The following is a 16,338-nucleotide window of genomic DNA, read 5'->3' on the forward strand; positions in this document are numbered from 1 at the left end:
TGGGAGTACAGGGAAGGTGAAGGAACTATTTGAAGAGGAGTGGTAATGGGAGACAAGAGCAACAGACCTTGTGGGGAAGTCATGGAAAGACCACGTATCCAGGGAAGCAAAGAAATGGAACAATGAAGCCGAGACAGGAAATACAGCTCAAAGGGGGCTGAGCAAGCCCGGTCATATGCTGATGGGAGCGAAGACTAATGCTTATTACTTTAATAGCCATACTATAATAAATGTCTGCAAATCTGGTAAGAAATTAACATGTATGCAACTTTATATATAGTTATTTAATCTGAGAAATATGACACTAAGAAAAACTTTTGCGAATATTCTAAAATCACAACTACGGATAAAGAATCTTTCAACTATCTCTAGAACAACATGAAGCAAAAAGAGAAAAATATTACACACTGATGTGTGGTTTCTCAAAATATCTGGAGTCATTCCAAAGATATTAACAATAACAAAAAAAAACTAGAAATAAAAATAAGAATTTAAATTTACATTCCAAAAGTTTTGCATATTTCTTTGGTTTCTTGGAAAGGGTTATGATGACAAACGTCAATTGTGATACAGAATTTCTTTGATATTGACTTTTTTGAGAAATGTCAAAGAAGGTCGTAAGAGTTACTATTTTAAATACAGAGGACACATTCAATCATATTCCTGAGTTCAGATCACAGAATTCAGGTATCTTATATAAACAACACAATATTAGTCAAAATGATTTACTAGAGCTTTCAATGTTATGAAACAAACTGGACAAATCAGAAAGTGGTGTGTTTACAGGATTGATCGGGACAAGTATAATCTTGTTGGGTGTGTTTGATAACAAATACTACAGGTGTCTGTCACCAAGATATTACAAACCTCGTGCAAAAATGCAACCACCACACTATTTAGAGCATTTCCTTGACCCTAACTCCAACCTGTGCCAACTTTCCTCACCAGAAGTTGCTTTGGGATTAGCAATATTTAAAAGTCACCTAAACAGTGTTTCCAGAAAGGAAAAGGAAAAACATTTTAAATATGTGAATACTAGTTAACTACTCCAACCAGGCCTTTAAATATTGCTGGCGGAGAGAAGAAAACACCCACAGGAAGGTAGAAACTATGCTCCTTGCTGTCTAGGAGTTTTAGTTGTTCAACTCCCACGTGCACTACTCAGTACAGTACATTAATACAACTTACAGCTAAGAAAGTAATACTTACAGTTAGATAAGCTAATAACAATGAGAATGACATTAAGTCCACTTCTTTAATTTTCTCTGTAGTTTTTCTAATATAAATTCCCAGTTCCCCACCCACCACAACAAATCAAAAAGCAGGCACCCAGCAAATAAACTGAGATGCAAATGTGGGAATCATCATCTTCACAACAAACAGTAACAGTGACTGAGGACTTATTACGTGCCGAGCACTTCTCAAAACATTTTATACGTATTAACTCTTTCAATTCTCAGAACAACTCGGAGGGAGGCAGTACTATTATGCCCACTTGACAATGAAGAGTCAGACACTGAGAGGGAGCTAAACCACAAAGGGAGCAAGACACACATCTAGGCAGACCGGCTCCCAACCCCACACGTCCTGTAAGTAGAAGTCCACCAGTAAACACCCCTGGATGTAGAGATTTCATTGTAAAAATCACTATAAAACACAGTGAGGAGGTTATTAGACCCCATTCCAAACACTGTGGTGGAGCAGGGTTTGGAATTTACACTATTCCTCTCCTATACTAAATTTCCGAGACAGCATTTTAGGTAGCACATGGTTCAAGAGCTTGGGTAAACCTTTTTTTTTTTTTTTTAACAGGGAAATAAAAAGCAGCCTAGGAATCTGTTGTCAAGTCTGTCACAAAAAAAAACTATCATTTTGGACACGTTGCTTCTCTAGGGCTCAAACATAAATTAAAGATGTTGAACTTAATTATCTATTTCAGATCTAAACATGTCCTAATTCTAGACCATCCATCAATCAATCAACAAGACGCCTTCCCCTGACATCCATCTCCTCCCCTCCTCCCACAACTCCAAGGCAGCACAGTTCTCTGAGTTGGCCTCACAACAACTGCAGACACTTCTGACACATCAGCCTCTTGAATTACGGAAGCCGTTCTGCCCAGTAATAGCATGGGCTCTGAAGTCAGATCTGCGTTCAAATTCAAACTGAGCTTACTAAACGCTTGGCCACAGGCAAGTTTCTAGCCTTTTTAAATCTTACCATTTTTCTTCTTTAACGTGGGAATTAATAGTAATAATGCCTACTTCACTGTAGGGATTACATAAAATAATGCACGTAAAGCTCTTAACAATTCCAGCACAACATGGTATCATTCTTTCAATAAATGGCAGCTAGTATGACAATTCTTCACCTTATAAGCCTGTCACTCCCTAGTAGGATATAAATTCCTGTAGTGTCGGGAAGGTGTCTTTTAATCTTTTATCCCTAACACCTAGCAGTGCCTTCTGTATCGGACGAACTCAAAATTTGATATGTAAATAAATGATACTGAAATATATCTACTAGGTTTGGCAATCAGAATATCATTGGTGACCTAAGCCGAATCTGGTTTAGTGAAGCCTTCGGGGACATGCACATATCTAACTACAGAGGTTTAGATTATGTGAGTAGAGACAGAAGTGACTATTGTTTTGAGGAACTTGGTTTTCAAGGGTAGGAGAAAAAGAGCAGAGCGTGATGCTTAGTTAAGGAAAGGCTGTTTTGAAACGAGAAATGTAGAGCATGTTTATAGGTCAAAAAGGGGCAAATAAAATAAGAGAGGTTAAACATACATATAGTAGAACACATAGAGACTGAAGGATCAAGTCCCCAGAAAAGAATGATACCTAGAAAATAGGGGATAAGACACCTTTAAATATGAATGGAGGGAAGGACATAAGAGGACCAGTACAATTACGGATAAGTTTAAACACTGGGGTCAAGGAAATGAAGGGAATTTGTACCTGAGAGCCTCTTATTTCCTCTGTGACAAAGGAGGAATACAGCATTTACTTAGAATAAAAGAGGCAGCAAATATGGGTAGAGGGTTTTTGGAGACTGGGTCAAGTCTGAAACACCTGTGAAGAGGAACGGGAAAAGAAATGAAGGACTCCAGAACGGTATCAAAGGTCCAACTGAAATGAGCTGATAGGTGACGAAGCCAAGCAAAGATATGCTGTGGGTTTATCACATCATTTTTTCTAGTTTTATATATACTTGAAATTTCCCATAATAAAAATGTTAAAAAAAAAGAAAGAAAACCATAATGATGTGGCACTACACACCCAACAGAACAGCTGAAATGAGAACAGGCTCTGAGGAGGATGGGGTGCAACTGGAACTTTCACACTTTATTGGTGGGAGTGTCAACCGGGACAATTAACTTTGGAAAACTGTTGGGCAGTACAACTAAAGCTAAACATACGTATAACTTATGGGAACCAGAAATTCCACTCATGGGGAGAGAAATGTATGCACATGTGCACTAAAACAAATGTATGAGAATGTCATAGCAGCATCTTTCACAATGGCAAAAACTAGAGAAAAATGTCCATCAACAGTAGAATGGGCAAATCAGTGGTGGTATAGTCACACAATAGCATACCATATAGCAACGCAAATGAATAAACTCAAGCTACACAACATGAATAATCTTACAAACATGGTAACAAGTGAAAGTGAGACAAGGAACATACACTGTGTAATTACATTTAAATAAAGTGTTAACACTCATGTCTATTGTCAGAAATCGGAAGAGAGTGAAGTGACTGGAGGGGGCACAGGGGGACCTCTGAGATGCAGGTTATGTTCTATTGATCTGGGTGATAATTACACAGATGTGTCTCCTCTGTGATAATGCTCTGACCTGTACTCTTATAAACAATGCTCTAACCTGTGCTTTTCTATGTATGAATGTCATACTTCAAATAAAAGGTTTATTTAAAAACAAATTTTAAAAGAGCTGAAGGAGTTAGAGACAGAAAAGTTATTTTTATTTTGTTTTTATTAAAAATATAATGTTCTGATGCTTTATAAATGTACTTTTAAAAAAGTCTAGCCAAATTGCACAATGAACAGGCTCCCCCGTGCACCCAGCTGTGCATTCGCACTTTTTCTCCGTCTGTGCACCACAGGCCACGAGCAGGAGCAAGGCAATCAGCCTGTAGGACTGATCCATATCAGGAAGGGGAGCTGGAGTCTGACCCCGGGACCCTGGTTTAGAGAAGAAATTCTGGTTTTAAAGTAACCAGAAGACCAGAGCAGGGAGGAAGGGGGTAAAGCCTGAAGCTCTCAATGATAGCAAGAAGGTGTGATGGAAGTTTGAGAAAGCTGCGAGACAGTGAATAGAGTTCAAGATTTCAGAGCTGAAGAACTAAGTATAAGATGAGCTGCCGAAGTAAAATGGATAGAAAATCACTGTATTTGAGAAGTCAAGGAACTGTGGTGTAAGGATGTTAAAAAAGCGAATTGTGAAATGTAAATACTAAAATGCCAAGGTAATGCTATACTGGGGGGCAGGGGAGTGCAGAGGAGGGGACGGGAGGATGAGACAGGGAATTTCTTGGTCCATGTGGAGAAGCAATCAGAAGTTTGGTGTAAGCAGAGGGCAGGAGTTTTAAAGGCTGAAGGGTTGGTACACAAGGTGGAAGGGAAATAGTCTGGAGAAGCCAGTAAGGTCTCAAGAGAAAAATCAGAAAGCCACGAGTTTTTACATCACAGAGCACATCAGCTCTGATCCCCATCCTGCTCTGCTTGGAATCACAGCTGGGGAGTAAGGGCCTGACTCCCTCCTCCGGGTTGAAGCTTGCGGCGAGTACTGGAACGGTAACTTCCTCGTTTGTTTGTATCTCCTGAAGCACCTAATAAAACGCCTTGCCCATATGGACACATGATATTACTTATTTACACCCAACTTCTTCCACAGGGATTGAGGTTCTTCATAAGAAATATTTAATATATAATTTATAAATCAGGAACAGAGAAAATGTAAATTATACTGGAAAGCCAGACAGGGGGAGTTAAGAATGTGAACATGCAGATAGATTTTCCACAAGTATTTGTTGAGTCGGATTGTGATCCACTCCTTTCCCACTCTCCTCACACACAAAGACACACTCATCTCAGGAAGGCATTCAAATTTTAATTCCAATGGAAATTAAGGCTCGGCGTTTTTCCAATCCATGTAGTATATTAACTTCTCCCTGTTCTCTAACACACACACACTAATTTCAGAATTCTCTGGCAAAACAAATGCAAATAGGATATTTTGCATTATGGGTAAAGCAGATCCGTTGCCATGGTGAATATTTTCATCACCTTCATAGAATACTATGTATCGCTCCATTTTAAGAAATCTGCCTTTGCCTCCTTGCTCATAAAAACCTCAGGCTCTCTTCTCTTCCTTTAATTAACATGAAACAGGAAAAGAGACTGAGTACTCGGCAAAAATAAAAAAACCCAAAGAACAAAAAACTCAGGTGAAGTGTCTTATAAAGATGAGATCACAGAAAATAAGAAAGCAAAGAAATAGACATAACAACAAAACGAGTAATAACGTTATCTCCTCATGGAAAATCCTAAAGTTAATAAAGGCAGGGTTAATTATAAGAAAATCATTCCTGTTGTAAGCATGTCTAACTTGATTGCCTCTATCTTGGCATTAATTCCTTTCTAATATCCCAAAGTGAATTGAAATTTCCCTAGCAACCATCACCAGGGGCCATTCTATTCTTATTTGCTATCTCTCCATAAATACATTTATTTCCCCCATAGGCAGGTTAAAAACATTATTTTGGTGCATATATTTGTTTTTGCTGCCTTATATCTAAAACGTAAATGAATATAACTATCGAATAAGGACAGCTGATATGATTTTGTGTGTGTAACAAATGTTCTGATGATTACAAGAAACTAAATAAGAAACAAGAGACTTTATTTAGCTTGTTGCCAACAGGAATGCTATGTGACACAAATAATTATTTTAGACGTAAAATCTCATGAGAGCAACTCCAAAGGCATGTTCCATTTGACAAAGCTGTTCTGATGGCACACCACACCCACGCTATTTTAGTTAGTAGGATGTTCTGAAACTAGATATGGTAGAAGGTGATGGAAACTAAAGCTCAGAGTCTGGACGTGTGCTGATCAATAGGGCAGCTGCCAGCCACATATGGCTACTGAACACTTGAAATGTGGCTAGTGCAAACTGAGACATGCTGTAGGTCAAATACTGACTAGATTTTGAAGACTCAATATGAAAAAAATTTTTATATCTCTTTAATGCTCAATTAGATCACAGATGGAATTAATACTTTGTATATATTGGGTTAAAGAAAATATATTCAAATTAATTTCACCTTTTTCTTTTTAGTTTTAAGTGTGGCTACCAGAAAATTTAAATTACATATGTGGTTTGCATTATATTTCTATTGGACAGTACTGTTTGGACCAATGCCATAATTTATTGGTCTTAGGCCTTGGATTTACAACTTGATTCCTGAAAATAAAAATATAATGTGTTCTTCCTACCCCAAAGTGATCAGGAGAGTAGATTCAAATGAGATGCATGTGAAATTGTCTTAAAAAAATAAAGGGCAATCACTTTTCTAGCCCAGATTTACCAGTTCATTCTAAAAGTATCAGATTTTACATTGCACAGCCAAGTAGGTTAAAGAACCTTCTCAATTCTTACTGTAGAAATACTCTACACAAATACAAAACACTCACAAGTTTTTGTCTGGTCCATTACAGAAAACCCCCATAGGAATCTTCCGGTATTCAAGAGTTCAAAGCACTCTTCACTGGAGAATCTGAGAGAGACCGAGGGGGGTCAGCAAGAGTCACTCTAACAACTCAACAAAGATGTGGCTCAACATTTGGTTCACTGTATCTGCAGTTCTTTGAGATTCCTTGAGAGCATTTTAACTGTGCAGCCAAACCATCCTTCCTTCGGAGAAACCTGTAAAACTCACACAGAACATACATCCACACCACGGGAAGGTGGAAAAAGTAACCACAATTAGTTATGTTGTTTCTTCTTGAAATCTAAACACATTTTTATTTCTTAGAAGTAAATGAAATCAAAGTCATTCCCACTGCAACTTGTAAAATATCTCTGAAAGAATGAAAGTATTTTAATAGTTTCTAAAGAAATCTGCATGGATAAACGTTGGTTAATTTGACGGTTACCAAACGACCAAGAGAAGCGTCCCACTGATCTCACACCTACCCTAAAAATAGACTGTCATTATCTCCCTCCCTTATCCTATCTCCCTTTTGTGCACAGGGCAGGCAACAGTCTTTTCTTCTAAGAGCACTCTGCCAATTAAAATAAATTGCAAATACTGCTGAGTCAAGTTAAGGCCTTTAAGGCTTAAACTCTAATTGGCTAACTCTTTATTAGAAACCAGAATGGGTGAACCAATGAGATGAGGGAAGAAAGGCTACAGAAAATACTAGTGGGAAAGCACAGAAGAGATAAAATGTCTCTTTAAGTCACCATTTTGCCACTGAACGCAGAAACATTTTCAACTTCCTTCCCTTTTTCTTTTATGTGGAGACAGTAATGGATTCAACAAAGTGAACAAATTACAAAGAAATACTGATAATAGATCCCCAAGAGATCACCAAACCATGAACTCTACTGGCTTCCTGAAGAGATCACTTCACCACGCCAAGGTGAGCTCTCCCATCCCCGCCACACTCCGCCATTGCCAGAAAACGTCACTGCTCCTTACTCCTACTTAGTGCCACACTCTTAACAGAAACCAATCTAATTCCAACACCAATCTAACAATTATTCTAGAATATTAGACTTATTTTCTTAAAAAACACAAGATAGATGAAAGAGTACGATAAAGCCATAAGCTCATTTTAGTTAGATCATTTTTAATTACTTTCTAGGTTACGTTAATAATTATTGTAAAGTTCACATCCATTGCCTGCTAGCCACCAAATGAACCAAATCAAAAGTTCTCAGTCTCAATTCTAGCCTTTATTTAATTATACCTGATAATGATTGGTGTATGATAAAGGAAAGGTAGAAACAAGGGGAGGGAGAAAACAGGCTGCAAACAGGAGATTAAAATGGGATTGGAGTGGAAACATTAAGTTCACTTCACTAGCGAACATTGGCAAAGCTGACCTGTGCAGCATACCCAGCCCAGCCCTGTCTGCCTCTTCCATGATGTATCTATTTTTGTTCTTCAAAATGCTCTTTCCCCTCTGGGTCTTTTTCTCAAGCCAACAAACATGAATTCCTGTCTAGCACACCTTTCCCCACTACTCAATTAACACACTGTGCCACATACTGGGAATGAAATGAAAAACAGACAACCCCTGAGCTCATGAAAGGTATGGTCTGGTCAGGGAAAACAATTACAATAATGGCACACTTGGTAAGTGTTAGAACCTGTTCCAGTAACGGGATGTGCCGGGAGCACAAGGAAAAGCTCACTTAATCAGATGCCAGTTATGAAGCCATTTCAATCATCTTAAGAGATGCTGGTATAACCTGGACTATGCATAGTGGCTGGAGGGATTCAAGTGACTTAGAAACTGACTGGATGTAAACAGGTGAGAGAATGGGAAGTCAACTAAGGTACCCAGATTTGTGCCTGAGCGTTTTGGTGGCTGAAAATGCCATTTAATATGAGAGGGAACAGGGCCGGCCCCGTGGCTTAGCGGTTAAGTGTGTGCACTCCACTGCTGGCGGCCTGGGTTCGGATCCAGGGCGCGCACCGACGCACCACTTCTCCGGCCATGGTGAGGCCGCGTCCCACATATAGCAACTGGAAGGAGGTGCAGCTATGACATACAACTATCTACTGGGGCTTTGGGGGAAAATAAATAAATAAATAAATAAAATTATAAAAAAAAAAAAATATGAGAGGGAACAGTGGTATGTAGACAGGTTCAACTGGAGGTGCCTGTGGGAAGTCTCAGCAGAGATAGTAAGTGGGTGGCTTGAAATTATGGGCAAAGCTTGGGAGATAGACTAGAAATAGACTGGAGGCTGTAAGGACATAAACGGTAACTCAAGCCATAAACTGAGGAATCCCAACACTTAATGTACAAAGAGGAAACTGGGCCCATAAAGGAAAATGAGGAAAAGGTTCTAGGTCTGAGTGGCTGGAAGCTAAGGGAGTCCTTATCCGCTGGCTCTACCTTCTCCCCTGCGTCTGCTACTGTCCCCTAGAATCAAGGCCCTATGTGCAACTCCTCACTGCCAAACCAACTGCAAGTGCTCCATACATTTCTCATTTTCCACTTACCTGAGGCCCACTCCTCAATCTATTAAAATCGAGCTTTACTCTCACCACTACAGAAACCACCCTCCCTGTGGAACCGACAACTTCCTGAACGTTCTCAATAATCTCCTAATGGTAAAACCCACTGGCCTCATCTCTGGGACACCCTATCCTCTAGTTCTCCTACATTCCCCATCACTCCTTATTGTTCACCTTCTGTCCACCTATTAGATGTTGATGGTCCCCAGCGTCACATTTCACCTTCTCTTCTAGTCCTACCTGCTCTTCCTGGTTAACCTTACACGGATGCCACCTGTCAGCGGTGATTCTCAATTCTGCATCACCTATCCTCGCCTCTCCCCTGAGATCAGTCCTTTGTTTAAATCTTCCTACTGGATATTTTTTACCTCCATTTCCCTCAGGTACCTCAAATACAACCTGTCCAAACTTAAGCTCATTGTCGCCCTCTCTGAAATTTGCTCCTCTTGTCTTTATCCCCTGTAGGTTAGTGACTTCACCATTCACTCGAGCCAGAAATCTTACTGCTTCTCTCCAACTTTCTTGCCTTTCATTCAACCAACCAGATGTCAGGTTCCACTGCATCTCCCTCAAAAGAACTTTCCAGATCAAGGAGGAAGCCCAATTCCACTCTGCTGTGTTTCAACAGGGACTGCTTATGTCCAGATCATCCCAGATAGATGATCTATCAGTTCTCCCTGCCTCCAGAACCTCTGCAGAGTTCTGCATCATTCAAGAGAATCATCTCAGTGTATAACCTCACTTCTTTAATGCCTTCGCAAGCTTCTTAATGCCACTGTGGGGGGTGGTATAACTCGAGAGATGTCTATCATCTCTCCTCTCCTACTAAGTTCTTGGCATAGCCTTCACATCTTTGCCCGCCCAAAGTGTGGTCTGCAGTGACATCAACGGGAATTTGTTAAAATGCAAAATCTCCGGCTCCACCTCACACTTTCTTATAAGAATGACTCAGTTCTTCTTATCACATAAAAAGTTTGAGAAGTGCTGATTATATGCGTTTATTTTTATTTATTTATATTTTGTGAGGAAGATGGGCCCTGAGCTAACATCTGCCAATCCTCCTCTTTTTTGCTGAGGAAGACCGGCCCTGGGCTAACATCCATGCCCATCTTCCTCCACTTTATGTGGGACGCCGCCACAGCATGGCCCGACAAACGGTGCGTCAGTGCGTGCCTGGGATCCAAACCAGCGAAGCCCGGGCCGCCCCAGGGGAGCGCGCGCACTTAACCGCTTGCGCCACCGGGCTGGCCCCCTAGATGCTTTTATGCACTGAATTTCTCAATTCCCGAGCCACATCACACCCTTTCAGATCTCCAGGTCTTTGCAAAAGCCGTACGATCTGCTGGGGATGTCCTAGCAAACCTTTTGCACCTAGCACAAGCACAGTACATAGTAGGACATAAAATTTGAATGACTTGACCATTTAATCAATTAATTAAAGGATGAGTTCAGCTCCAGACTTGCCGAGTCTGCCGTACTAAAGTGCATTCAGGCGGAAGCTGAATGTCAGGCAGCTGGAAATAGTGGCCCAGAATTCAAAGGAGAGGTGGGCTGAGCTGGCAATATTTTTAAGTCACTAGCAACTATTTGGAGGTTACAGTAATGGAAAGATAAGGTCACCCAGATTTAAGATGGAGACTGAGGACTATGGGCCAACTCACTGGGAAGGCTGACATTTAAGGGACCTATTGTGCAAGGCAGTGAACAGCAGGTTAATAGAAAGAACCAAAATAGGTGTCAAGAAGCTCCAAAAAGATAAATGGATTTGGCACACAGCTACTGTTACCTTTGGCACTGAAACGGGGGGTGGAACAGAACCATAATGTCAGAGATAAAGCAGAAGCTTAACTTTAGACTAACAACCGAATGAGACAAGGCTAGTGGAATGATCCCTACAACGACCATCTTTATTGGATGAGAAGGGAGGGAAAGAGAGATGGAACTGATAAGAGTTGTATCATATACACAGGCCCAGTGGTCAAGAGGTTGAAAACTTTCAGTTACACAACATTTACTGAACACGTGCTCTCTGCCAGGTGCCACAAGCTAACACCGGGACTATAACCATGAACAACACAGGTAATGTCCCTGCCCCCTGACCTGGTGCAATGAGACAAATGAGTAATTGATGGACACCCCACAAGAGATAGGGTAAGGAGCGAATATAGGGTGGCTTGCCTTGTAAGACAGGCAACTTTTGCTCTGGTGGTTGGTACAACGGCAGGAATGTAAATAGCAAGAGAGAGGTATATGGAGCGGAGAGAGTCCACATCTAATAATCTTCTTTTTGTTTTTTTTTGCCGAGAAAGATTAGCCCTGAGCTAACATCTGTGCCCATCTTCCTCTATTTCATATGTGAGTCACCACCACAGTATGGCTGACAAGTGGTGTAGGTCCCTGCCCAGGATCCGAACCCTCGAAGCCGGAGTGTGAAAACTTAACCACTAGGCCACAGGGCCAGCCCCATAATCCCTTTTTCTTATGTAAAGGAAAAGACTCCAGGAAAGCAAATCGATAAACACTTCACTTTGCTCCTCAACAACTCTGAAACAGGAGGATCCCCATTCTTTTTTTGTGTGTGTGAGGAGGATCAGCCCTGAGCTAACATCTGCCAAGCCTTCTCTTTTTTTTGCTGAGGAAGACTGTCCCTGACCTAACATCCGTGCCCATCTCCCTCCACTTTATATGGGATGCTGCCACAGCATGGCTTGCCAAGCAGTGTGTCGGTGCATGTCCAGGATACGAACCGGCGAACCCCGGGCCGCCGCAGCGGAGCCCGCGCACTTAACCGCTTGCGCCACCGGGCCAGCCCCAGGATCCCCATTCTTGACACATAAAGCAACTGATGCACACAGAGAAGACAGGTGCCTACCGCCATTAAATGGCTAACAGGTGGTTGGGAGACCAGAATCCTTGGCCAGTACTTTTTTAGTTCCGCTCATGTTGACAGCATGAAAAACAGCAGCATCACAAACTTTAACAAGATTCCCAGGTGATGCTGATGCTTCTGGTACACGGGCCACATTAGTTTACAACACCAGTCTAAGCCCTGGATCCTCGTGTTCTCACAGTAGTGCTCGAAAGTATTCAACTAAGATCAAGAAATTAAAGGGATAATAATAAAAGCCTCCAGTACCTGGCACACAGTCAAACCAACAGGTGGTTTTTAATAAATGACAGATAACCAGTGAGAGAAATTTAGGATGTCAATTAGAGGTAATCAAAGAGGAAAGTGGCTGTGTAAGAGGCAGAATAATATAGTGGTAAGAGCAAGGATGAAGGAGGAAATTTGTGACCTTGTCAAGTTAAGTTATATAACCACTCTGTGCCTCAGTTTCCCCACTTGTACAACAGGGATCATTATAATACACACCCTCTAGGGTGCTGGGTAGACTGAGTCAGTAGAAATAAAGCCCTTAGAGCAGTGCCTGGTATTTAATAACTGCTCAAGCAAGGCTTTAATTTTACTACCATTGCTACTGCTCTACTACTACTGCCACTACTATTTCTAGTAGTATGAGTTGCTACTAAGTAGGCAAGAAAAACGCACCAAAATGAGTTCCACCAGCAACCAGAGTATAACACAGAACTCTTTACAATCCACATAAAGAGAGATCTAGAGGAAGATCTATCACTGATAACACTGATTTTTATTTTTTATTTTTTTTTTGCTGAGGAAGACTGGCCCTGAGCTAACATCTGTTGCCAATCTTCTTTTTTTGCTTGAGGAAGATTAGCCCTGAGCTAACATCTGTGCCAATCTTCCTCTATTTTGTATGGGGGTTGCTGCCACAGCATGGCTAACGAGTGGTGTAGGTCCACGCCTGGGATCCGAACCCCTGCCAGCGAAGTAGAGCATGCTGACCTCAACTACTACGCACCCGAGCCAGCCCCCACTGCAATTTTTAATATGCAAGCCTCCACCTTGTTCTGCCAACTTGTAGGAGCCACTCATGTCAGCACTCAACCTGAGTTCACAGCAATAAATTTCTAAAATGACGAGAAGTATCTGAAGAAATACTCAAAGCTGTACATCAATTACATGGTTTTTGAGTTGTGTCCTAAGCTGGAAAACTGGAATTAAAAATAGCTGTCTTGTTTACCTGAAGACAAGACAATCGTCCTTTAACAAGACGCCCACTGTAACCTCGTGTACACTTTATGAGCAGAATGACTCTATATGTATCAAAATATCCTTGATTGAGGGGCCGGCCCCGTGGCTTAGCTGTTAAGTGCGCGCGCTCCGCTACTGGCAGCCCGGGTTCGGATCCCGGGCGCGCACCGACGCACTGCTTCTCCCGCCACGCTGAGGCCGCGTCCCACATACAGCAACTAGAAGGATGTGCAACTATGACATACAACTATCTACCCGGGCTTTGGGGGGAGAAAAAAAAAGGAGGAGGATTGGCAATAGATGTTAGCTCAGAGCCGGTCTTCCTCAGCAAAAAGAGGAGGATTAGCATGGATGTTAGCTCAGGGCTGATCTTCCTCACAAAAAAAAAAATAAATAAATAAATAAAACTGTTAAAGAAAAAAAAAATCCTTGATTGAAATTGTGCCTACCAAAGTGAGGCATCCAGAAAAAATGAAATCCAGACAATTATCTGGATATCCCAGAAAAAAAATTCGTCTACCTGGTTTATGTTCTTCCACTCTTCTGCCTTAGATGTAGGCTAACATCTTTTTCCATAGAGAACACAAACGCTGCGTTCTAAGCTGCAACTCCAGTTCAGTCCTTGACAAAACAAAGGTGGGAACCTACCATGTAAACGGGTTACTGACCCTTCACCTTTGCCGGAAGCTCTACTTCGGAAATTTCAGCCAAGTCTAAGTGATATGTATCAAAAAGGTGGAGATAGTGCTCTAGACTCAGATTGAACTTAGACTTGTTAATAGAATGTAGATCCCATGAGTAATGCTCACAGCTGTGGCATCCAACAATGGAATTAACATTTCAACAGGAAGCAGAGAGCCGTCCCAACAGAAAGGGCCACTCGATCCTGCTTCAAAGCACTTAAAAAAAAAATTATCCTTCCGGAGGCTACAGCAAGTGTGCCTCCTAGGGTCCCACCTATGGATTTTTTTTTAATGAGTCATTTGGTTCTAAAATGCGACAAGTGCTTACTCTGACGAACAAGATCAGCTGGCTGAAACACTGACATGAAAACAGATCAGTTTTTCTAAGTGTCAAACGATTATACCTTCTAATGGTCCACGCATTTTTTAAATGCTGTTTCTTCCCTCCCGAGAAAGGCGCAGTGGAAAAATGTACTTAGCGAATCCTTTGGGAATTACCCTGTACATGTCATCCCATCTTATCTTCAAAATGAACCAACTCATTACGAACTCAAAACCGAGATTACTAATTACTCCTTTGCACTCTGCCCCGGGACTGCGGCAATCAATACTGCATTTTTGCAGGAACCTACTTTTGATTTTTCACGGTCTACTTCGCCGAGTTACCATCTCGTTAACAGCTCGTGCCTGGGCTCGCCTCTCCGACCAGATCAAGAAGGCTCACAGGCTCCCGTGCGTTCAGCGCCTCTTTCCTAGAGGAAGCTTGGACGATCCGAGGCACTGAAAAGCTCAGTGTCCATTTAATCATGGCGTTTGTAATTCAGCCTCCCTGCTTGGACCGCTCGATACCTGAAAACTTGCCGCCCCAGGCATTTGAAATGGGGTAACCCTGCACGGACTCTACACGGCGGCGAACAAGGGAAAGGGCAAGGAAATAAAGCAGAGCCCGCACCCGCGGCAAAGAACAGTCCGGGAGGGACGCCAGGCACACCCGGCACGCCGCGCCCACCCACACGCGCCCGGGAGCCCCTGCACCGCCGCTCCGTATCCCCGGGCTCGGTCTCCCGCGCCGCCAACGCCCCCCGGACACCCCACGTCCCCGCAGGGCTCCCTCCCGAGCCGCTCCACCTTCCCGGCTGGCGCGCCCGGCCCGGCAAACCAGCCCCGCGCAAAGCCCCCCGCACCGCCGCCCCCTCCCCCACGCTCATTGTTCCCGGGTGGCCGCGGGCAACCCGCGCCCCAGGGCTGCGCCGGCAGTGGAGACCCAAGGGACCGAATTGCCCCCACTCACCCGCGACTCCGCACAGGAGCACGAAGCGCAGCAGAAGCACCATGGTGGCGGCCCGGCCGTGGGCGGCGACGGCAGGTAGGCGGCTCTCACCCGGGGTCTCAGTCACCCGGCTCCTCGCGCGCTCCCGACTGGCTGGCGGCGGCGGCACCTCCGCACCCCCGTCCCACCCCGCCCTCGCTCGGCAGGTGAAGCACGTCACTTCCGGTAGCGGCGAGCCCCGGGGCGCGGGCCGGCTCCGCCGGGGCGCGTGGGGTTGCCGTGGCAACCGGGCGCAGTGCGCTGGCTGCCCAGGGAACCCTCCCCGGGAGGGACCTGCCCGGCCGGCCGCGCTCGGCGTTAGCGTGCGCCGCAGCCGCTCGCCCCCAGCCTGAGCCTGGCTCCCCGCCTCAGTGCCTTCAGTTAAATCAGGGTTTGTGCACGAGGGTCGGGCCAGCCCTCTCTCCAGACAACCGCAACTGCGGTTGCGCCCTTCCTTAAGGGCGCGGCACCGGACAATACTCGCCCGCCTGCCGGGGACCCTGAAGAGCGCTAATGCAGGGATCCCGCCTGCGCTCACCCCGCCCTCCCCTCGAGGCAGTAGGGGGTGCCTCGAGGCAGTAGGGGGTGGGGGCCCCGGGGGCCCCCAGCCACGCGTCCCACCTCTGGCGATTTGCTACAGGGGTGGGGTCTCCCACCTAAGGCTCTGGGGAAAGCCAACCGGGCAGCCCCCAGCATTTGTTCCCATGTCATTGAGTCGGATGGGCTGATGTAGAAGAAGGCTCGAGAAGGCTTTTCTCCATCTCCAGTAATGACTGAAACCCTAAACTGCAGCTACGGGTTTGGGAAATATCCAGACTGGGTTTTTTTCCCCCCTTTGTATTGAAGGTTATTCTAGCCCTGAAATTGACCAATAAGGACCAGTGAGATTGAAAAGTAGGGCTAAGCAGGGGTGGTTAATGGCTTGGGGAGGGAGAGGTGCTGGAG

At 43.8% G+C, this 16,338-nt stretch overlaps 1 protein-coding gene across 3 annotated transcripts in view; it reads right to left on the reverse strand.

The window, feature by feature from the left end:
- The window catches only part of CXADR (CXADR cell adhesion molecule), a 69,611-nt gene extending 54,083 nt beyond the window's left edge, over window positions 1-15,528 (reverse strand). For all 3 annotated transcript variants that reach the window (XM_004440738.3, XM_087418191.1, XM_014795501.2), the window contains exon 1: window positions 15,376-15,528. In XM_004440738.3, coding sequence (XP_004440795.1) covers window positions 15,376-15,418 — 43 coding nt within the window. In that variant the 5' untranslated portion in view covers window positions 15,419-15,528. The remainder of the gene's footprint in view (window positions 1-15,375) is intronic.
- Between the last annotated feature and the right edge of the window lie 810 nt (window positions 15,529-16,338).

The sequence above is a fragment of the Ceratotherium simum genome, chromosome 27, assembly GCF_057802395.1.
Source record: "Ceratotherium simum simum isolate JZ-2026a chromosome 27, ASM5780239v1, whole genome shotgun sequence".
Taxonomy (NCBI): domain Eukaryota; kingdom Metazoa; phylum Chordata; class Mammalia; order Perissodactyla; family Rhinocerotidae; genus Ceratotherium; species Ceratotherium simum.